At 37.0% G+C, this 19,795-nt stretch overlaps 1 protein-coding gene across 5 annotated transcripts in view; it reads left to right on the forward strand.

Annotated features, from left to right (window-relative positions):
* Positions 1 to 19,795, forward strand: part of LOC126291547 (uncharacterized) — a 115,126-nt gene that overhangs the window by 43,058 nt on the left and 52,273 nt on the right. For all 5 annotated transcript variants that reach the window (XM_049985047.1, XM_049985051.1, XM_049985049.1 and 2 more), the window contains exons 7-8: positions 12,312 to 12,541; positions 16,885 to 17,195. In XM_049985047.1, the coding sequence (XP_049841004.1) occupies positions 12,312 to 12,541; positions 16,885 to 17,195 (541 nt within the window). The remainder of the gene's footprint in view (positions 1 to 12,311; positions 12,542 to 16,884; positions 17,196 to 19,795) is intronic.

Raw genomic sequence — 19,795 nt, forward strand, 5'->3', positions numbered from 1 at the left:
TCTCGAGACTTTTTGCAGGAAACTAAAAAGGCCACAACTATGATTTTAAAGTCAAACTAGCATGTGATTTGCGGTGTGTGTTATATTATTTCTTGCCTGTGTTATGTTAAACAAATTTTATTGCATAAAGTCTTTTTCAATTATCACATATCTGCTTAATATATCAAAGAAGTCTTGTTATTATGCTCCAAACCAATATTCACCAAGCCTGCTGCTGTTTAAAATGGATATCTCCATGATTGTTATGTTTGTCCACAAATCTTTGGCTTATGATATAAGTAGATGAAATTTCATTGAAACATCCTGTTCAAAGCATGAATTATTATATTTTGTAGCCCAGAAGTGATATGATTTTTGTCAAGTTTGAGTATGTCGAAAATATTTCAATTTTTCGTTGCGTGTGATTTTGATTGACAGCCCTTTTCAAAAGTTGGCAGGTATGAAATTGAAATCCGTTAACTGACTCTGAGTCCTTTTCGGATGCTACCAACTAAAGCTAGCAGATGACGCAGTGTTTAACGTATGTGATATGTCATTAAAATAATAATAATAATAACAATAATAAAAAGTAAAAATTGTTTGTGAAATGGTTGTTCTGAAAGTAGGAAATAAAATAAATTAAAGAAACATTTATCATGCCTTTTATGAAGCTTGAATTCATATACAACAGCTGTGATGCTCTTACATTAGTGATATTAAGGAGACAACTGAGTGAAATTCTGCCAAACAAAGCCCCTGTAGAATTATTTTAAATTCTAGTTAAACATTGAGTTTAAATACACATGTCAACTTGTCCGCCGTACATGGTTTCAGGCCTCATTCAAAGTCATATCAAATGTTTCTTGAATCTATTTCCTACTTTTAGACAAAACATTTGCCATTTTTTGATACATTATTTTTCAGATTTTGTTCAGAATGCATGAAATATTACGTATTTAAATATCAGTCAGTATTCTATTATTATTGAAGAGTATATAGAGCAAGAGAATACAGAGAAGTTTCAGTCGATGCTGTGAGTTGGTGTTTGTGGACACACCATTTACATAACTTGCAGCAGCTGTTCTTGAAATATTTCAATTTTTCCCTCAAATCAGTAATTGATTTTCTTAAGTGCTTTGTTTACTTTCAAGCAGTTAAACCTCATTTTGCAAAACTAGACCTCATGCTGCTCAACTGGATGCCTCTTTGTTTGGCTATGAAAATTCAAGCAAAAATTCATTGTGTAATTTCTAGAGAGTCTTGTTTTTGTCCTGTTAAAACTTCTGATTGAATAGATAGTTTCACACTCTGTAACTCGCAACTTTTCAGCAGTCGTCAATTCCACATGCCATTTCTCGTTTCACAGGTGTAGATTCTCTAACAAGTGTTGTGCACTAACACTGTCAGTGACAACAAAGCAATCAGCCTCAGTCAGTGTCCTTTAATTTCAATCAGTTCAGCTTCTCCCATCAAACACAGTGTCAGGAGTCCTCCTGGAATGAATAAATAATATGACAGTCAATGGCTCGTAATGGAGACCATATAAGTAATCATGTTAAGCTCAGTTTTTATTCTAATTTTAGAAGGCAAGAACACCAGGGATATTTAATACAATAGAATATTTAATAAAATAGTTTGCTTATATTGAAGTTGTAATTCCTGTTTTCAAACTGGAAATGGAAAATGCAATGCAAGATGTAACCCCAGTACATATTTTCTTTCCCTGCCTGCTTGCTCTGTTACATGGCAGAACTTGTTATATTGAAGTGAAATCTACTTTGGTGTTGTCTTCCCTTTTGTTTATTATAAACAGAATTCAGAGTTGCATGGCTGTTGTCCTTTTGTAACATGGGATTATTCAGCTTTCCTGAAATTTCTTGAGAGCTGTTGATAATTTTTTTTTCTTTTTTAAGACTTATATTGTTTTGTTAACCTTGGAGACTATAAAACTAGTAATGATTAAGTTGCACTACTTGTATTTTATTGAATCTACATTCAGCACATCTTCCTAAATTGTGCTGCTGTCTGTGGACACATTATGGATCTCAGGTGCTCAGTGGGGTAAGTTGTGTGGTTATCCTGTACTGTCAGATGTAATTCCTTTTTACATGTGTATATAGGTTTTGGCTCTTGTATTTATGTGTACTTAGGTGAAATACTTTTCCAACTCTACTGTGTGCATGTTAATATTCTTGGATAATAATAATAATAATAATAATAATCTGCTGCTCATATGCATTTCCAGTGGTGATGTACAGGTTCTTATAAGGAGACCTTTACAGGCTTGCCTCCTTCAATTCTTTCATGCTTATAGGATTTGAAAGCCATTGCTCGAACACCAATGTTTCTAAAGCAGTATGACATAATTCTTTTTTTAAAAAAAACCTTTTAAGGCTAAAATATTTCTGGGCACTGTTAAGTACAAACGTTTCTAATTTGTTAACAATGTCGTCAGTAGCTGCGTGTACAGAGGAAAAGTCTTGTAATCGTGAAGTCTCCGCTTCAGTACTTGTTACTAGCAACTTTTATTTGTATTCTATATTTATTATCAAATGGAATTGCCAATGAATAAATATTTAATTATAATTTCTTAATAAAATCTCTGTCTCTTTATTTTCAATTTCTGGTTAAATCAAAATAACAAAAATCTGATACAGGCCTACAGAGTACCTTATTGTTAAATAAAAATGAATTGTATATGCCAATAATAACTGCTGAATCTTCATAAATAAAAAGTATTTTATTTCCTATTTAATTTAATCATTTTTGTCCAAATTTTGATGTATTGTGACTACTTACATTTTCATGTAATCAATAATTAAAAACAATAGCATTTCTATTAAAAATTCAGATTTGATATTTGTTAATTAATATTTCCATAGTTAATAAATAAGGAAATTAAATAAAAATTTTAAAAATTGATGCTAGCGAGATTCGAACCATTGTAAGCCTTTAACTGTAGGGATATAGCTACCAACAACATAGCTAATAATCTCGAAATATTTTGTTCTTAATAATGCTCAGAAATATTCTAATCCCCAAAAATGATTTTCGTCATAGTGGCTTGTCATTAGGAAATGTTTTGGGCATTGAGCTTCAAATACTGTATTATGAAAAAAATTGAAAAGGCAGTGTGTAAGGTCACCTTGTTAATGGCATTCTGTCCCTTCCTTATGCAAACAGCTTTATTTTCTCATTGGCACCAATCTTTCGTAATATTGTTAGTTTCTGTTATGGACGTCTATATATTGTAGCTTGTTGCACGAACATGGAAATAAAAAAAGTAAGTGGAACAAAAATGTTATATTATGCAGAACTTCGGAATTGACAGTATTTTCTTTCATTTTGTACATGTAAAACAGTACTTTTAAGTTCAGATTAGCCTGTGTATGTCAGAATGTTTGTTGTCAGTCAGCATCTCTTCACAAGAAGAATACGTACTGCTTTTTAGTTGTTCCGGCTGCAGTGTGCCTGTTTGTTGTTAATGCTGTGGCATTTAGTGTTGCCATTGTCTGTCCAGAGCTTTGTGGTTATGTTTGCTATGTTCTGTACTGCTTAGTTGTTAAAGATTGTCTCAAAGGAATAAATTATCATTGCATAAGAAGATCAATTTTATTTTATTATTGTGAGGTTTCTAGAATGTTGTAAAAGAGAATACGAAATCCAACCCATGTGCAATTCAGTGCTGTCTTAAATGATGTCAAATATTCTTTTTACAGTTTTATTGTTGCCCTATATGGCAAGTGTTGAGCATTGCTGAGACCAAATATAAAAGGAGTTACACAGGAGAGAAATGCATTTTCACAACAACACCCCTCAAGAGCAGTAATAAACCTATTTCTCCTTACAAGAGAAATACTGCCATAATACTAGTGTTTACTGATATTTGTCTTGAATTATATGCCAGTGTAAAAGGGCGAATTCTTTTACAAGAAAGAATGAAAGTTCCACGTTAGCAGTGCTGAGGATGAGATGACAGTAATGAAAATTTTATGTAGGTTGTTGTTGATAGTTCTATTTCCACATTGAACAAGTATCACTGCAGTTTTATCACCATAACTTCATGCAAAAATTGCACAGGTAAATGCTCAAAACATGACCTCAGTTGTTCACATAACTTTTATAAATGCAGCCAATTAACACCCTCAGTAACTACAGATATATTGACAGGTGAGTTGTATGCCAATTTAAACCTTTGGTCTGAAGGGCTGCACCTAAATTAAAAAAACCAAAGGAGTGCATATGCAGAAATACGTTACATGTCATAAACAATTAGCAACACTGCCCAATTAACATTATAGTCAGACATTGTTGATAGTGAAATATTAATCTGAAACAGATGAACGAGTAGCACTAACTCTATTCTTCTGTTTTTTGATGAGGGGCAGGACAGAATTCCAAGTATAATTTAGAAACAAACCTCCAACTCTGTGTGCTGAGTTCACCAAATACACTTGGCGACTACAATAAATGTGACAGGAAGAGAACACCTTACCACAGAAAGCAGTTGCTGTTATAGAGGTGACTTGCTAGAACACAGCAACTAAACAGCTCTGTTGCAGGGCCAGCTAGGCTTGGGCAGAAGTTGGGAACATCCATTAACTAAACTTAACAATAATTTTTGAAGAAATTACCAACTTAAGTATTATGATGAGGTGTGGCAGTGTGGTTAAAAGTTGACAGTTGACTCAGAGTTGTATAACTATGAACACTGGAATAGCCCTGACCCCAGTGAACAATAACTAATGTAACTAGTAGACTGTCCGCCTGGGCTGTCCCAGCAAGGACGCTAGATAAGTCCTCGTGCCGTCTTCAGTTACAGTACACACACACACACACACACACACACACACACACACACACACACACACACACACACACACACACACACACTTATATCTGTACTTGGTGAGTGAATGTTCATTAGAAAACAGTTTGCATAATGTCAGGCAGAAGCATGATACAGTGTGTGTTTTGTGTGCCCATTCAGTGTCTGACCATAACTACAAGGGCTGGCTGAAAAGCAGTGCCTCCAAAGTTTTTTGAAAAAACTCTTAAAGCTTCGTAAAGAAAACAAATGTTATTAATATATTACATCTTTGTTCTTTATGTCTCTACCTCTAGAGGCTATGAATTGTAATGTGTAACATGGTGATTTATAACGTAAATGTTGGTGCGTGAGAAAGTGTGTGTTGTAATGGAGTTTTGTGTTCAAAGAGTTCATCCTCCCACAGAGCATCCTCTCCTTCACGGTGACAATGCCAGACCACACACAAGTGCTGTGACATCTACAACAATCAGACATCTTTGATTCACTGTCGTCTGTCATCCTCCAAGCAGTCCCAACATTAGATTTTCACTTATTTCCAAAAGGTCACATTTGATGACTTCACTTTGATAGTGATGAAGCCGTGCAAGCAGAGGTGGGGTTATGGCTCTGTCAACTAAGTCAGATATTTTGTACAGCGATGTACCAGCAGACTGGTATCTCGTTGGGAGAAATGTGTTAGTCACTTGGGTGACTAAGTTGAGAAATAAATATGTAAACTTGAAAAATGAAGATGTACAATATTAATAACATTTGTGTTACGTAAAAAGCATGAAGAGTTTTCACATAAAAAATTCAGAGAAATTATTTTTCAGCATGCCCTCATATATTGTGCTATGCTGGAGACTGGCCTTGCCGTGGCCCTGTGTGTGTGACCATGTACTCTCTCTCCTGGCAGACACAGCTTAAGGTCACTTGCTAGTTTGATCTCAGCCGCTTTTTTAACAACACTCTTTCTGTGTTGCTACTGGTGAGCACTTCCAGTTTGTAGTATAGTGTTATGAAGGAAACTAATGAGATTAAAATTAGCAAATGACATAAATATGCGTACAGATATCTGTGTTTGACTTCTGCTTGGAATCCTGCTTTCTCCCTGTTCAAACAACAGAGGGATGGAGTTAGCACTATATGATCATTTGTTGTTCGTTAATATTCCAGTGTCAGTGTCTGACATTTTCAGTTGCAAGGAGACACTAACTTATAATTTCGGTTGTTTTTGTGCATATTTCATCTCTTAGTTTCCTGGTTGGCACAGCCCCACCCAAAGAGGGTTTAATTTACCGTCCACAGCAATCTTTCATGTCATTTCTGCCTTGGAAATGACTGGTTGTTCATATGTGTAAATATTGGCAATTGTCAAGTTTGGTACCCGGCTGCATTCCTCTAAGTTATTTATACACCAGGAGGTGCTAAAGTTTCATATGACGTCAGTTGCTCGATGTTATATGTCATTTCCATGACAGTATTCACTTGCTCGTCTGACATATTGTAACCAAAAACTCGTGAATACATTTGAAAAGCAGATTCCTCATTCTGCCTACTTACAGATATGAGTCCTTGAGACTTTGGGAACAATCAGGTGGAATATCTTATGTATGGATATGTCTTTTTTTTCCGTAAGAATTCTGTTACTATGGCCATAGATGGTAGCTATGTTGAAATAAAGTATCCCCAAATGTTGGAACTATGTCCCAAAGAAGCAAACATTTATATTGTTGTAGTTTAAAAAGATACTGTGATGCTGGAACGCATTTTTTATGAAATTACAGTAGCAGCTCGACATAACGTGGTTGTCAGGGGGTGGGGGGATGCTTTACTCTCACGTTATAACGTACCCATGGTATATCGAAAGAGACATGTAATGACAAATTATGCATGGAAAGTTACATTCTGCATTTAAATTGAAAGAACATTAGGAGTACGTTTCAGAAACTTACCAAATAGTGTAGAACAATTTGTCAAACTACTCTGAAATGTCGCCCAAACCATAACACGAGCTTCTGTATGGTATATGAAGTACACTCTCAAATACACTATGGTAATTTACAAAACTGCTTGCAAGCTATAGTACATCATTTTTCTACTGCTTTAATGAATTATCTCAGATTCATTTGGCGGGCAATTTCACACAGTTTCTCTAGTGTGTATTGATTTATGCTCATCAGTTGCAACAACTCAATTTCGTTTGCTTTACTTTGTCACTCCATCTACATAATCACTTTCTTCGTATCATCCAGTCTTTTCACATGTACTAGGAACATGCTTGACTCCTCTCATTTCGAACAGAATCAATAATGTCATTGTCATCTGTAATCTCTGAAATCAGTTCTTCTTTGCCAACAACTACCCAACAGTCAAGTCTGCAAGATCAATATTGCACTGGAGAACATCACATGCAGACTGAATGTCACTGCAGTTGAAATCTAAGTCAGTGAAGTGTCCATCTGTTATATTTTCTTCAACAGAACACGTGTTGCAGCATATCCTAGTAGTGGCAGGACCAGTGCTTTGCCTTGTCAGATGTACTGAATACACAACTCTTTAAGACTTACACATTACACGAACATTTCCATTTCCTGATCTGAATTTGCCATTAAAGTGAGCCATCCATTGTAATAATTAGCTTCAAATACTTGTATGATGCCCTGATCCAGCAGCTGAATTAATGCTGTCATGTTTTTTTGGCTAAAACAAAGTTTTTATTTTTCCACATCCTGATTGCAACACATCAGCAGGTGGATGAGCTGAACAGTGATCAAGGATTAGTAGAACTGCTTCTCTCAGCTTAAATGATCGTAGGTGCTGTCACACTGACAGAACAAACTCTTCTTCAAACCAGTAGATAGAGATGTCAAACATCATCTAAGCATTCTTTGAATGCCTATAAGTGAATAGTAATGATATGTTTATATGCTTGAAACATCTCCGTCTTTCACTTTTCCCTATACAAAGTGGTTTCAGCTTGTGGTTGCCTAATTTATTTGTGGCAAAAATGGGGATTATTATGTCTCCATTTTCAGATCTGTCTCATTTCCTGACTTTATTATTATTATTATTATTATTTTAATCAAGAGTTCCGGTTGTGAGCAATTGATAATAAAGCACAGTTTCATCACAATTATACACACTTTATGATCTTTTAAATTTTTATCTACCATTACTTTGTGTAGAAATTCAGGCTACTGAGACAGATTCACTGTTAAAAGCTTTTGATTCCCCTTCAGTGGTGGCTGAAAACCATTCATTGGAAGATATAAAATCTTTGTTGTCATGTAAATCAAACCTAAATTTTTAGCTTGTGCTTAATAATTGACTCTGAAAGTGGCACACCTCACTTCTCTTTATTAAAAATCGTCTTCTTTCTCCCATCCCCAGATTGTTCCTTCAGGTACACCGCACACATCATTCTTCACGCAATCAACAATTTTTAGTTTATCACTCACAGAATTTCTGTGACATTGTAACACGCACACAAATCTAGACAAAGAATAAATAATTTATGATCCACATGGTTGTGCTCATTTTGATCATTGTCAAGCATTCTTGCATAGTCACTTTGTTGACTGCATCACGATGTTAACAGTGAGATGGATGTATATTCGAAGCTTCTGTTCAGTAACAGTCCTGGTTTGTTGATAAGACAAACCAGAGATTGAGTTTAATTACGTCTAGCTATTGTAGTTATCATTTAAAGAACTTGGAGGTAGCAGCAGTAAATTATTCTGCAGAAAGGCTTCATGCAGACTGTAATAAGATTTTTCAATTTTATAAAATATACTGAAAGTATAAAAATCGTTAATAAATAATACTGTATTTTGTGGGACAACCCTTTACATCACACTATACCCGAATTCGCAGTATATCAGGCTGCCACTGTATTTGTAATTAAAAGCTGATTCTTATTCCCCTTACACAGTTTGTTACCTTGCAGTAATGTGTGTGTTGGGTCCTGCTGGCTCTCGCTGCTTCTGCTCCTATTAGTGTCACAAAGAATTTGACAAATAGTGTGGTGATATTTCAACCAGTATCAAAAATATTTTTGAAACAGGAGAATATACCTGCAGTGCAACCATCCTCAGTGATTATACCATACCTTCAGTACTCCAGTGCTCAAAGTGGTTTGTGGTTCATTATCTACATCCATACTCCGCAAGCCACCTGACGGTGTGTGGCGGGGGGTACCTTGAGTATCTCTATCGGTTCTCCCTTCTATTCCAGCCTCGTATTTTTCTTGGAAAGAAGGGTTGTCTGTATGCCTTTGTGTGGGCTCTAATCTCTCTGATTTTATCCTCATGGTCTCTTCGCGAGATATACGTAGGAGGGAGCAGTATACTGCTTGACTCCTCGGTGAAGGTATCTTCTCGAAGCTTCAACAAAAGCCCGTACCGAGCTACTGAGCATCTCTCCTGCAGAGTCTTCCACTGGAGTTTATCATCTCCGTAACGCTTTTGCTATTACTAAATGATCCTGTAACGAAGCGCGCTGCTCTCCGTTGAATCTTCTCTATCTCTTCCATCAACCCTATCTGGTACGGATCCCACACTGCTGAGCAGTATTCAAGTTGTGGGCGAACAAGCATACTGTAACCTACTTCCTTTGTTTTCGGATTGCATTTCCTTAGGATTCTTCCAATGAATCTCAGTCTGCCATCTACTTTACCGACGATCAACTTTATATGATCACTCCATTTTTAATCACCCCTGATGCGTACTCCCAGATAATTTATGGAATTAACTGCTTCCAGTTGCTGACCTGCTATTTTGAAGCTAAATGATAACGGCTCTTTCTTTCTATGTATTCGCAGCACATTACACTTCCTTAATGAGATTTTCACTCTGCAGCGGAGTGTGTGCTGATATGAAACTTCCTGGCAGATTAAAACTGTGGGCTGGACCAAGACTTGAACTCGGGACCTTTGCCTTTCGCAGGAGAGCTTCTGTTAAGTTTGGAAGGTAGGAGACGAGGTACTAGCAGAAGTAAAGCTGTGAGGATGGGGCGAGAGTCGTGCTTGGGTAGCTCAGTTGGTAGAGCACCTGCCCGCGAAAGGCAAAGGTCCCAAGTTTGAGTCTCGGTCCGGCACACAGTTTTAATCTGCCAGGAAGTTTCACATTACATTTGTCTACATTGAGATTCAATTGCCATTCCCTGCATCATGCGTCAATTCGCTGCAGATCCTCCTGCATTTCAGTACAATTTTCCATTGTTGCAACCTCTCGATATACCACAGCATCATCCGCAAAAAGCCTCAGTGAACTTCCGGTGTGATCCACAAGGTCATTTATGTATATTGTGAATAGAATTCTTATTAGAAGAGTTATGTGTACACTTTGTCTTCATACCTAAGTATATTGATTGCAGTGCCTACAGACAATTAAGTTTGTACTGAAAATATTGTGCGTATTATGGAATAACCTCTTCCTTACAACACTCAAAAATGGAAAACTGTTTCATTCATCAACCTATGACTATAAAATTTGTTTTACTAAAAATATGTGCATATAATTTTTGGGAGGGTTGTTTAATGTATTTTCTCTGTTTTTATTATTTTCACTCCTTGCTGCATATTTGCGTCCAGTAATGTTGGCAGTGTTAATTGTTTCTAGCACTACTCTCAATTATAAGAAGTGAATGAATGCTGAGCAAGCCTCAGCTATAAAATTTTGAAGGTGCTTGTTTAACAATCTCGTTGTTTCACAGAACTTTTTAGAGCATAATTAGAAGTCTTCCTTAAACATTTTTGTCTTCATTCTTTTAATGTGAAGGTTTTCACCTTTATCGTAATGGCTGTTACAGTCTGTTGCATAGCTGTTGTATTCGGTTAGTGCTTGCGGCACACTGTGTGTGTGTGTGTGTGTGTGTGTGTGTGTGTGTGTGTGTGTGTCGAATTGACACTGACTGTTGTGTAGGTTTTATATGATCTTTGTATGCCTTGAACAATTTTTTATGTTATATTGTCATGAATATTGTTTCGAATGCAGTCCATTACTAGCATATTTTGGTTGACCTTTAAATGTTTTCGTGCACATATAGTATATGCCCTGCACTATCTCATATTTTTCATTGGATTATGTGACATTGAGGAGAAGTTACTCTTACAGGGGGACATTATGGACTGGCCCTTTTTGATTTTCTTCATACCTAACAGGATTTGAAATCTGGCATTCACATATCAATTAAGTTCCAGCAATTTAACGTGTATTTATAGCTGAGTAAATAGAGTAAAAATTATGTAATCATAATGTTTGTAATGTCTTACTAACAGCAATTATTTTGGTGAGTTTTGTTTCTGTTTTGTATTTGTCATCAAATGGTAATGATAATCTGCCCTTCTGTATAAAGACAAGCTGTTACCAAAAATCTCAGTGCTCTGTCAAGGATTTACTTCACATTTTTACACAGTTCTCTTATAAATGTTTTGAAGGACATTGCTACATATTTTTTGTAATTATATATGTGAGGAAAGGTAGTTAACAGAAATCTCAAAAAATTCTTGATTGATTTACTGCAAATTCTTATGTACGGTACTCTAATAAACAGTTGGATGGGCATAGACTATAATTTTTAACTTACACAAAATCAGTGGTGAGAAACCTTTTTCTTTAAATTTCTATTTAAATTTACACTTATTATCAAATGGAGTTGCTATTAAACAAATATTTTATCATGACTTTTTAATAAAAATACCATTGTTTTATTACTAGTGCTATGATAACATTGATTGATAAAGACATGTTAAATGTCATGTTGTTAAATGAAAAAAAATACAGGCATCAATAATAGTGTTCCGTCTCTAAAAGTAATAAATACAAACTGTTTCATTTTCTAACTGGTGTTTCTCATTTTTTCATCAAGTTTTCATTTTATTGTGCCCTCTCAAATATTCATGTGGTTAGTAACTAAACATAGAATATTTCACTTTTATTAAAAAGTTTGCAAATACATTTTAACTAGTGAACCTGGCAATACTTCACAACTACTAAATGTGTGTGTGGGAACTAATTATATGCCCTAACCTCTTCCCCCCCCCCCAAATCCATCTTCTCCTCCCCACCCATCTCATCTCTTCCCCCCCCCCCCCAAATCTCCTCCTCCCACCCATCTCATCTACCCCCCCCCCCCCCCAAAATCTCCTCCTCCACCTCCTGGATTGTGTAATTAGGAATTTGATGTCCAGGCGTTGAGCTTCAAAATAAAATATGAAGGAAATTAGAGAGGATCTTTTTTTATTGATTACAAGCAAAATTATATCTGTATATTTACAGAATTAAGTAATAAAGGACAGGTTCCAATATCGTTTCGTTTTGGTGTACATATACCCAGTTGATAACATAGTAAAATGTGTGCCTGCACTTGAAAAGTATAAAACCACAGTGCGTATTCATTTATAAATCCAGTAATTCTCTCTCTCTCTCTCTCTCTCTCTCTCTCTCTCTCTCTCTCTCTCTCTCTCTCTCTCTCTCTCTCTCTCTCTCTTAAATGTTACCCACTGTCTTTTCAATCACAGTCGAGACGCACCTCACTGCCGAGTCCTGTCTCTGCGATGCCTGCTATCGTCATGTGGACCGTAAGGCGAACTGTCCGTCATACAAGGACAACCGCAAGCGTTACCACCGCACTGGCGGAGGGCTCGGAGGAGCAACTGCAATGTGCGCGGCCCAGGGTTGTGACCAGACTGCATCGCACCATGTCCGTCGGAAGTGGCTCCTGAAGCTGAAGAGGAGCATCATGAACAAGGTACTGGCACTTGGCACACACAGAGGCAGACTTTTACTTGTTCGATCCTTCCTCAACTACTTAGCCCGTTGTAATATGTACATCATTATAAGGCAAGAATGTGATCCCTCAGTGATGTTAAATATGAAGTGTTGCTTTTTCACTGCTGTCGAATGGGATTGTTAAACATGATTTAGCTATTCTGCAACCTGTTGCTCTTCACCACAGAACGAAAACCACAGTACGTACTGATAAAACTGGAGCTGATCCGAGAACAGTATGCCTAGCCGTAATTGCTGGAAGTTTGCAATGCTATTTTTGCTACACAGGGCAAACTCGGACTCCACTGAAACAGCGATACGTAGCTGTATGGATTTTTTAACTGACGAAGTGTTGGCCAATATCCATCTCGCATGTTAGTTGAATGAGTGCAGTGGAAGAACGATACTATGACACTGCCGGGCTGTTCACTCAGAGACAACAGTCACTTTCTGGTTCTTTCATTAGCCTTTGTTTTGTGTTTTCCATCTTGGTGATTTCATACTATTGGCTTTTCCACTGTTGTGAAGGTATTTTCACAGAAATATACACTATCTGATCAGAACTATCTGAACACCCTTATATAATGTGGAATTGACAATTAGATGTCACATGAAGCAGACTCGCCAGTTTAAAAAGACAGAGTATTATGGTGTCAGTAGAGAAGCAGTAACACCAGAACAGTTTGCTCTGGAGCTCAGCCAACCACAGCTAAACCAGGACCAAGCCGACTTGGTGTACTGGTAAACAGGGACCATTGAGCATTGCAGGAGTGGTTGCAAAAAATCGCACGAAGTCAGCGGAAAGAATCACTTGTGAGTTGCAAAGTGCTACCAGCAGTTGAGGCAGCACAGTGAGTGTACATAGGAGATTGCAGAGGTTGGGGTACAGTGGTGGAGCAGCCCCTCATAAGCCACGCCATTTACCTTTTCTATGCTAGTCGACACTCGATTTGGTGTAAAGAGTGATGCCAATGTACAGCGGATGACTGAAAACTAGTAATTTTAAGTGACGGCTCACGTTATATCCTGTGCCATTCTGATGAAATGGTTTGGGTTTGATAAATGCCTGAACAATGTTATCTGCCATCATGTTCAGTGCCGACACTGAAATAAGTGGATTTGACGTTAAGCTATGGGGATCCTTTTCGTGGTGAAGATGTGGTCCCTTCATAGTGCTTTAGAGAATGCTAAATGTAGAAATATAGGAACACATTTCGAAGCATTGTATACTGCTTATGGTAAAGGAACAGTTTAGAGATTGTGGTTGTTCTTTTATCTGCATGACAGTGTACCCTGTCACAAAGCAGCATCTGTGAGACAATGGTTTGTGGACAGTAATATTCATGAAATGGACTGGCCTGCTCAGCCCTCACCCAAATGCATGGAACACCATTGGGATGAGTTAGACCATCAACTTTGCTCCATGCCCCATCACTACCTTCACTGCTTTCTGCTCTTCAAGAAGAATGGGCTGCAATTCCTTCACAGTCATTCAGACAGCTCATTGAGAACACCCCAGCAGATTTCAAGCCATCGTAAAGGCTCGGACCCACTGCATATAAATGTTCACTAATAGTTATGCAGTTACTTGTGAGCAGATAGTGTAAGTAATTAGGGCAACAAATCAAATAAAGCATAATTACTTTATTAATCCAAAATGAGCTACTGGAGACTTGAGGTTCCTCATATCGAAATATGCAGAAAGTATTCCTGACAAACCTCTGAAATTAGTTGAGAGTAGTTCAGGTTCCCCCTTTATATGACGCACTCGGACATCTGCTGGATGCTTGTGCTTTTCCTTTGCCATTTGGCACAACAGTTTTGTATTTATGTGTAAGAAATAGTGAAATTTGGATATTGTAGAGTATTTCTTGTTCCTGTTAAATGGTTTTTAGCTTAAAAGATAATCATGCAAGAACTGATGTTATCTGAGGGAATAGTGGAGAGTTTCTGGAGTGCCGAGGTTGAAATATCTGTTCGACAGTTTAGATTTAAGTTCCTGTGTGTTTCCTGAATCACTTAAGGTAAATGCAACAATGGTTCTTATGAGAAGGTCACCACCAATTTCCTATCCCCTTGTTCCATTGTTGTCCCTTAGCTTGTGCCCCTGACTATATACCTATGGTATGTTAAATTCTTGATTTTCTTTCTTTCTTTTTATTCAAGATTGTTGCCGACATTAGTGAATATTAATTGTGCAATTCCTACCGTTTGTGTCTTAACTATTTTATCTAAGCATTAGTATGATGCTTTAATACTTCCCCCCACTTTCATTGTAACATTAATAGATGATGTCCCGAAGACTCTTTCAGTTACTAGACCATTTAGTGACCAAACGATTCTAGTCAGACCCAGAGCGTACCAATTATAGCTTATCAAGTAAAAAATGTTTTTTGAGTAACATAATACACTATCATTCTAAAAAAAAAAAGGGGGGGGAGGGGTGAAGTCAGCACAAATAATGTAGAGAGGTTCCAGAAACTCATTTTGATGGAATGGTTAAAAATATAAATGTGTGCAAAATACTGTTGTCTGGGTTGTTTTTTCCCTCATGATGATATTATACGTGATACTTCAAGTTGAATTTTCTCATATCTTAAGGAAGGCTCTGTGCAGTGTTGATACACTTTGTAGTATGTTCTGTCTATTTTCGTTTGCTGTTGACCTGTGGCGTAATTTTTAAGCATATAGAACACGAAGAAAACATTAAGGTTTCTCTCAGGTCACATCACTACATCCTCTTACTGTGTTTTGCTCAAAAGTCTTATCTTAAATTCACTTTAGTGAGGGCAGCCTTGTGATTAGGAGAAGCATCAGTTGACATGTACAGTTGACCAAGTACTGCAGGAAAAAAGTTTGTATGTCAATCTTTCCATTCTTCATAGAGCCCTGAAGGAGGAAGCTACTGGTTGCACACTTTTACTCAGCTCCTATGTGATTTGTGTAAGTAGTCTAACTTCATACCATTCCAGAATGTTTAAGCTTGTTGCCAGCCTCAGCTATGTAACAGTATCGTGCAACATTACAATAAGTAACCATTGTGAATACAGTGTTGATCCGTGTTTTGCGATGTGATAGTTAATATTATTTACATGAAATGAGCAAAGAAGCAGTACTTGGTCCCTCTAGTGACTTTTGTGTCATTTCCATAGCACATTAACCCATTACATGCTGTGGGAGGAGGAGGTAGGGCTTGTCTCAGCAGCCAATGTGCTACAAACTGATCACAAGCTTCCGCTCGTGGTATCCTTTGGGCAGGGGCCAAGTAAAAACTGCACGATCAGTATGTGAGCATCTAGAACTCTACACACATTTAACAAGAAATCTGAATAACATGTTGAATGAGCAGAGAGAACTTACAAATAAAAAATGTATTGAGCACTTAGACAAAATTCTTATTGTTGACAGATAATTCAGGACAAAAGGAGCACTTGAGAATGTGTTATCGCTCGAAACTGATGGCAGTAAATAAAATATATAAAAACAGCTCTGGTGGATTAATATTTACAATACTATGCAATTCATACAATTTCTTAAGGCTGCAGAACAGCATGCACAAGAAATATACAAAAAGAGTATTTCCTTTTCTATATAACATTTCTCATCTTTGTCCCAATGGTAATTTAATGTGAATACTCTCATTTTCAAGTGACTGATAATGAAAATTATAAACATTATTTTTATTTAAAAAAAGTGATTCAGTATTTAATCAACATTTCCATTTATTAATAAATATAGAAGTTTTTTAATGTATGTATTACAGCTTTTAGCTAATGTGTGTCAGTACAGATTTCATATAGTTAATTATAGGAAGGATATTTATTATTTTTATGGTTTTTCATATGTCACGAGAGTGCTGTCTTTGTGTTTTTAAAAAACATACTGTGGCTTGAGTTGTACCAACATTCATCTAGAAAATAATACTGCAAGTGGTGGACAGCCAAACCTAGAATACTAACCAATCAGTATAGCTACTAATCCCTATAGAGAAGTATGAAAGTTGGACACCTCAGTCTTTCACATGTACCTATCACTTTTCTCATGAATAGAAGCAGAATGTGAACACTACTTTTTCCGTATCATACACACTGTTCAAATAGTTTATGGGAATATAGTTGGGTTTAAATAGCAGAGCACAGTCAGGTCACACTACAATAAGAATTTTGAGAACCATAATGGAGCTTTTACCTGTTGAAATATCATCTGGTAAGAGTATTTTGTGTTGGCTGCATTCCCATGTGCTGTTTGGATATAAGATGGATGTAAAATTTTCTGATATTGGAGATATGTACCATAGAGATTTGTTATAATTTATGTCTACAGGTCCCTGTTGACACGGACAAGCCTCAGGCCCACTTCGCACTTTGTTCGCAACATTTCTCATGGGTAGACTTCTACATGGTGTGTGGTATCTGCAATCGGAGGCTTGTACGTGCTCACATGTACGGTTTGGGCAATGCGGAAGCCAGAGAACTCAATGCGGCTCTGACCCGAGACGGCATTCCTGCGCGTGTCAGCTCGGAGCGCTTTCTCTGTAAGCTGTGTCGGTACTATGCCAGTCTGCGAGCCAAATGTCGTAACCCAAGTAACCTCACTGGCAACCAAAAGATGTTTTTTGATAGCTATAGGAAAAGGTAATTGTGTGCTTTCTGTTGTTCTCTTTCTCATTGTGTATTTATGAAGTTAGGATAAGAGAATTTCAGATATTTTTAAGATGTCTATGAAATTTCGTGATAGTACAATAGCGTCTAATTCAGTTTCAGTATATGGTATATGCCTCTACCTCATGTACGCTTGCTCTTCTTTGTTGCCTCCCTCCTTCCAATCTTACTCCAGTGGAATTTAGAAGCTACACAATGTTATGTTCTGCTTAAGTAGACTGTTACTAATTTTAGAAGAAACAAATCTGGCAGATAACATCTTTCCTTAATTCAGAGGGTAGTTTCTGTTCATGAAGGAGCAAGTTACCGCGCATAAACAGCTCCATATATTCATTTCATTCATTCACACATTATTTCTGTAAGTCTTGTCCTGAAGAGGACCTTCAGGGATGTGAAATAACTCAAGTTACACACTAACAGGCAGAAGCAGTAACTGCTGGCTACTTCTGTAAAGTACACGAACAACAAATATGACTAGTGATAATCTACTCAAACTTCTAGATCAGTACATTATGAGAGAAAGAAAAAAACTACTTTGGAATGAGCTACTGCTCCTCCTCCTCCTCCTCCTCCTCCTCCTCCTCATCTATTGTTTTCATCTCATACTTCAAACAACCTTTTTCCATTCACATAGACAACTGTCAGCTCTCTATATAGTGGTAAAATCAGAATCTATCGGATATAAATGTTAATTGGATAGAATTTACATTCTGAGACCAGATATTGAGGTAACGTCACCAGTCCAAGAAGTTTAGAGATTGGTTAACACTACGACTGCTGTGGGTGGGTTAACTCGTCATGTTTCGCTGCTGCCCACTTGCTGAGGGCGTGTTCAAATGTCGCCACTAGGTTTTCTTGAAGTGGTTTTGACATGTTTACACATTCCATTCCACCAACAGTCTCACTGCTATGGATGAGATATTCTGTATCTCAGCAAATAAAAAAGTTTTGAATATTTATCATGCAAAATATGTGCCTCTTTGAGTGCTACAATTTGCAAAAATCTCTTTTTATTATGTTGAATCGTTTATGAAATATGACAGTTGTTATGACCATATGATTCCCAATGCACAGCAATGGAATTGGGTGCACTGTGCTCGAACATCTGCTGGATATAAAAACCGGTAACTTGAGACTGAAATTTGTAGTTCTGGTCTCAATTTTAAATAAAATTTCCACATCTTATACACAGATAGATAAGATAGAATTAGTCATACACAATGCTAATGAAAATAAGTTTGTTCCTAATTGAGTGAAGGTATCGAATTGTACAATGTACAAAACATGAATCTTTTCACCAAATAGTTTTCTTAAAATCCAATGACAAGTATTTCATAGCAGCCATAACGTCATCATCTCAGCACAGGCAACAGCATTAGGCAGGCAGAACAATGACAAAAAAGCTGTGCTCAACACAGAATGTAGAGAGCACATCTGTAGTAGTCAAAGAGTTAATTAAAAAGTAGAGAAAAATTAAAACAATGGTTTTAATGTGTCATATTATCTACATAGCCTCCCACCACTTGAATACAACACACAAATCATTCGTACAACAATATTAAAAGTCAGAAAAGTCCTTCGTAATATTGTTCAACTCTCCTGTTGGTTATTTCATCAAAATGTTGATCCTTCATGTGCATTTCTGCACTTAGTCATTTTGTGGTAGGTCTACATTGTCAGCACCAAGTCTTATTAACCATAATGATTTTTCCCAGGAAAGTATTGTACACATTTTGCATTTCAGTTGAGCTGCACAGGCATCCACGGTCATTGTTTTTGTTAAGGAGGTGAGGTGTGTGCGACAAACATTCCATTCCACAGATTTTTATTCTCTTCAAAACATTCTGAAGAATGTCTTGATCACTTGATTTAGAGCTATCGCTCCATTGCTATTTGTAACACGACAACGACATGCTACGGCCACACATCATAACTTAACACTGCATGGTCGAATACGCATTTCTTTTTCACGCTTCTTAGTTTAAACTGTCATCGTAGTAACTGTGCTTACGTCACTCATATGCCGGGAATAACGTCAGTCTTCGAACTGTTTGGATGGATGGTATATATTGGAATACTGGGTAATGAAGCATACATTTACTTTGTTTTTAAATATTTGGGGTTTTCAGTTTCGTGCTTGACTTCCACCGGCAACCTATTGTAGACTTTTGCCCCAGAATATTAAGACTCATAGACAGAGGTGCATCTGTGAAGATGATTTCCACTTCTTGTATTGTGGTTGTGAATTGCTGAATTCATCCTAAATTATCTCTTGTTATTAACCACAAATACCTTTAGGGAGTATATGTACTGACATGAAAGTACAAGAGTCCCTAAGTCCCTGAAGAAGCTTCTGCAAGATGTTAGGTTACCACTCTACACAGTAACGGAAGAGTTGTTACATAAAATACATGAAAAGTGTATTCACAGTTGCGAATATTGACAACGATATGCTGTATAATGGGATGATGACAGTTAAAATATGTGCCGGACTGGGGCTCAAACTCAGAATAAGTGCGAAATCCAGACTCAGGTCACGATCTGACGCACAATTATCATTGTTATCATCTCAT

The sequence above is a fragment of the Schistocerca gregaria genome, chromosome 9, assembly GCF_023897955.1.
Source record: "Schistocerca gregaria isolate iqSchGreg1 chromosome 9, iqSchGreg1.2, whole genome shotgun sequence".
NCBI classification, from domain to species: domain Eukaryota; kingdom Metazoa; phylum Arthropoda; class Insecta; order Orthoptera; family Acrididae; genus Schistocerca; species Schistocerca gregaria.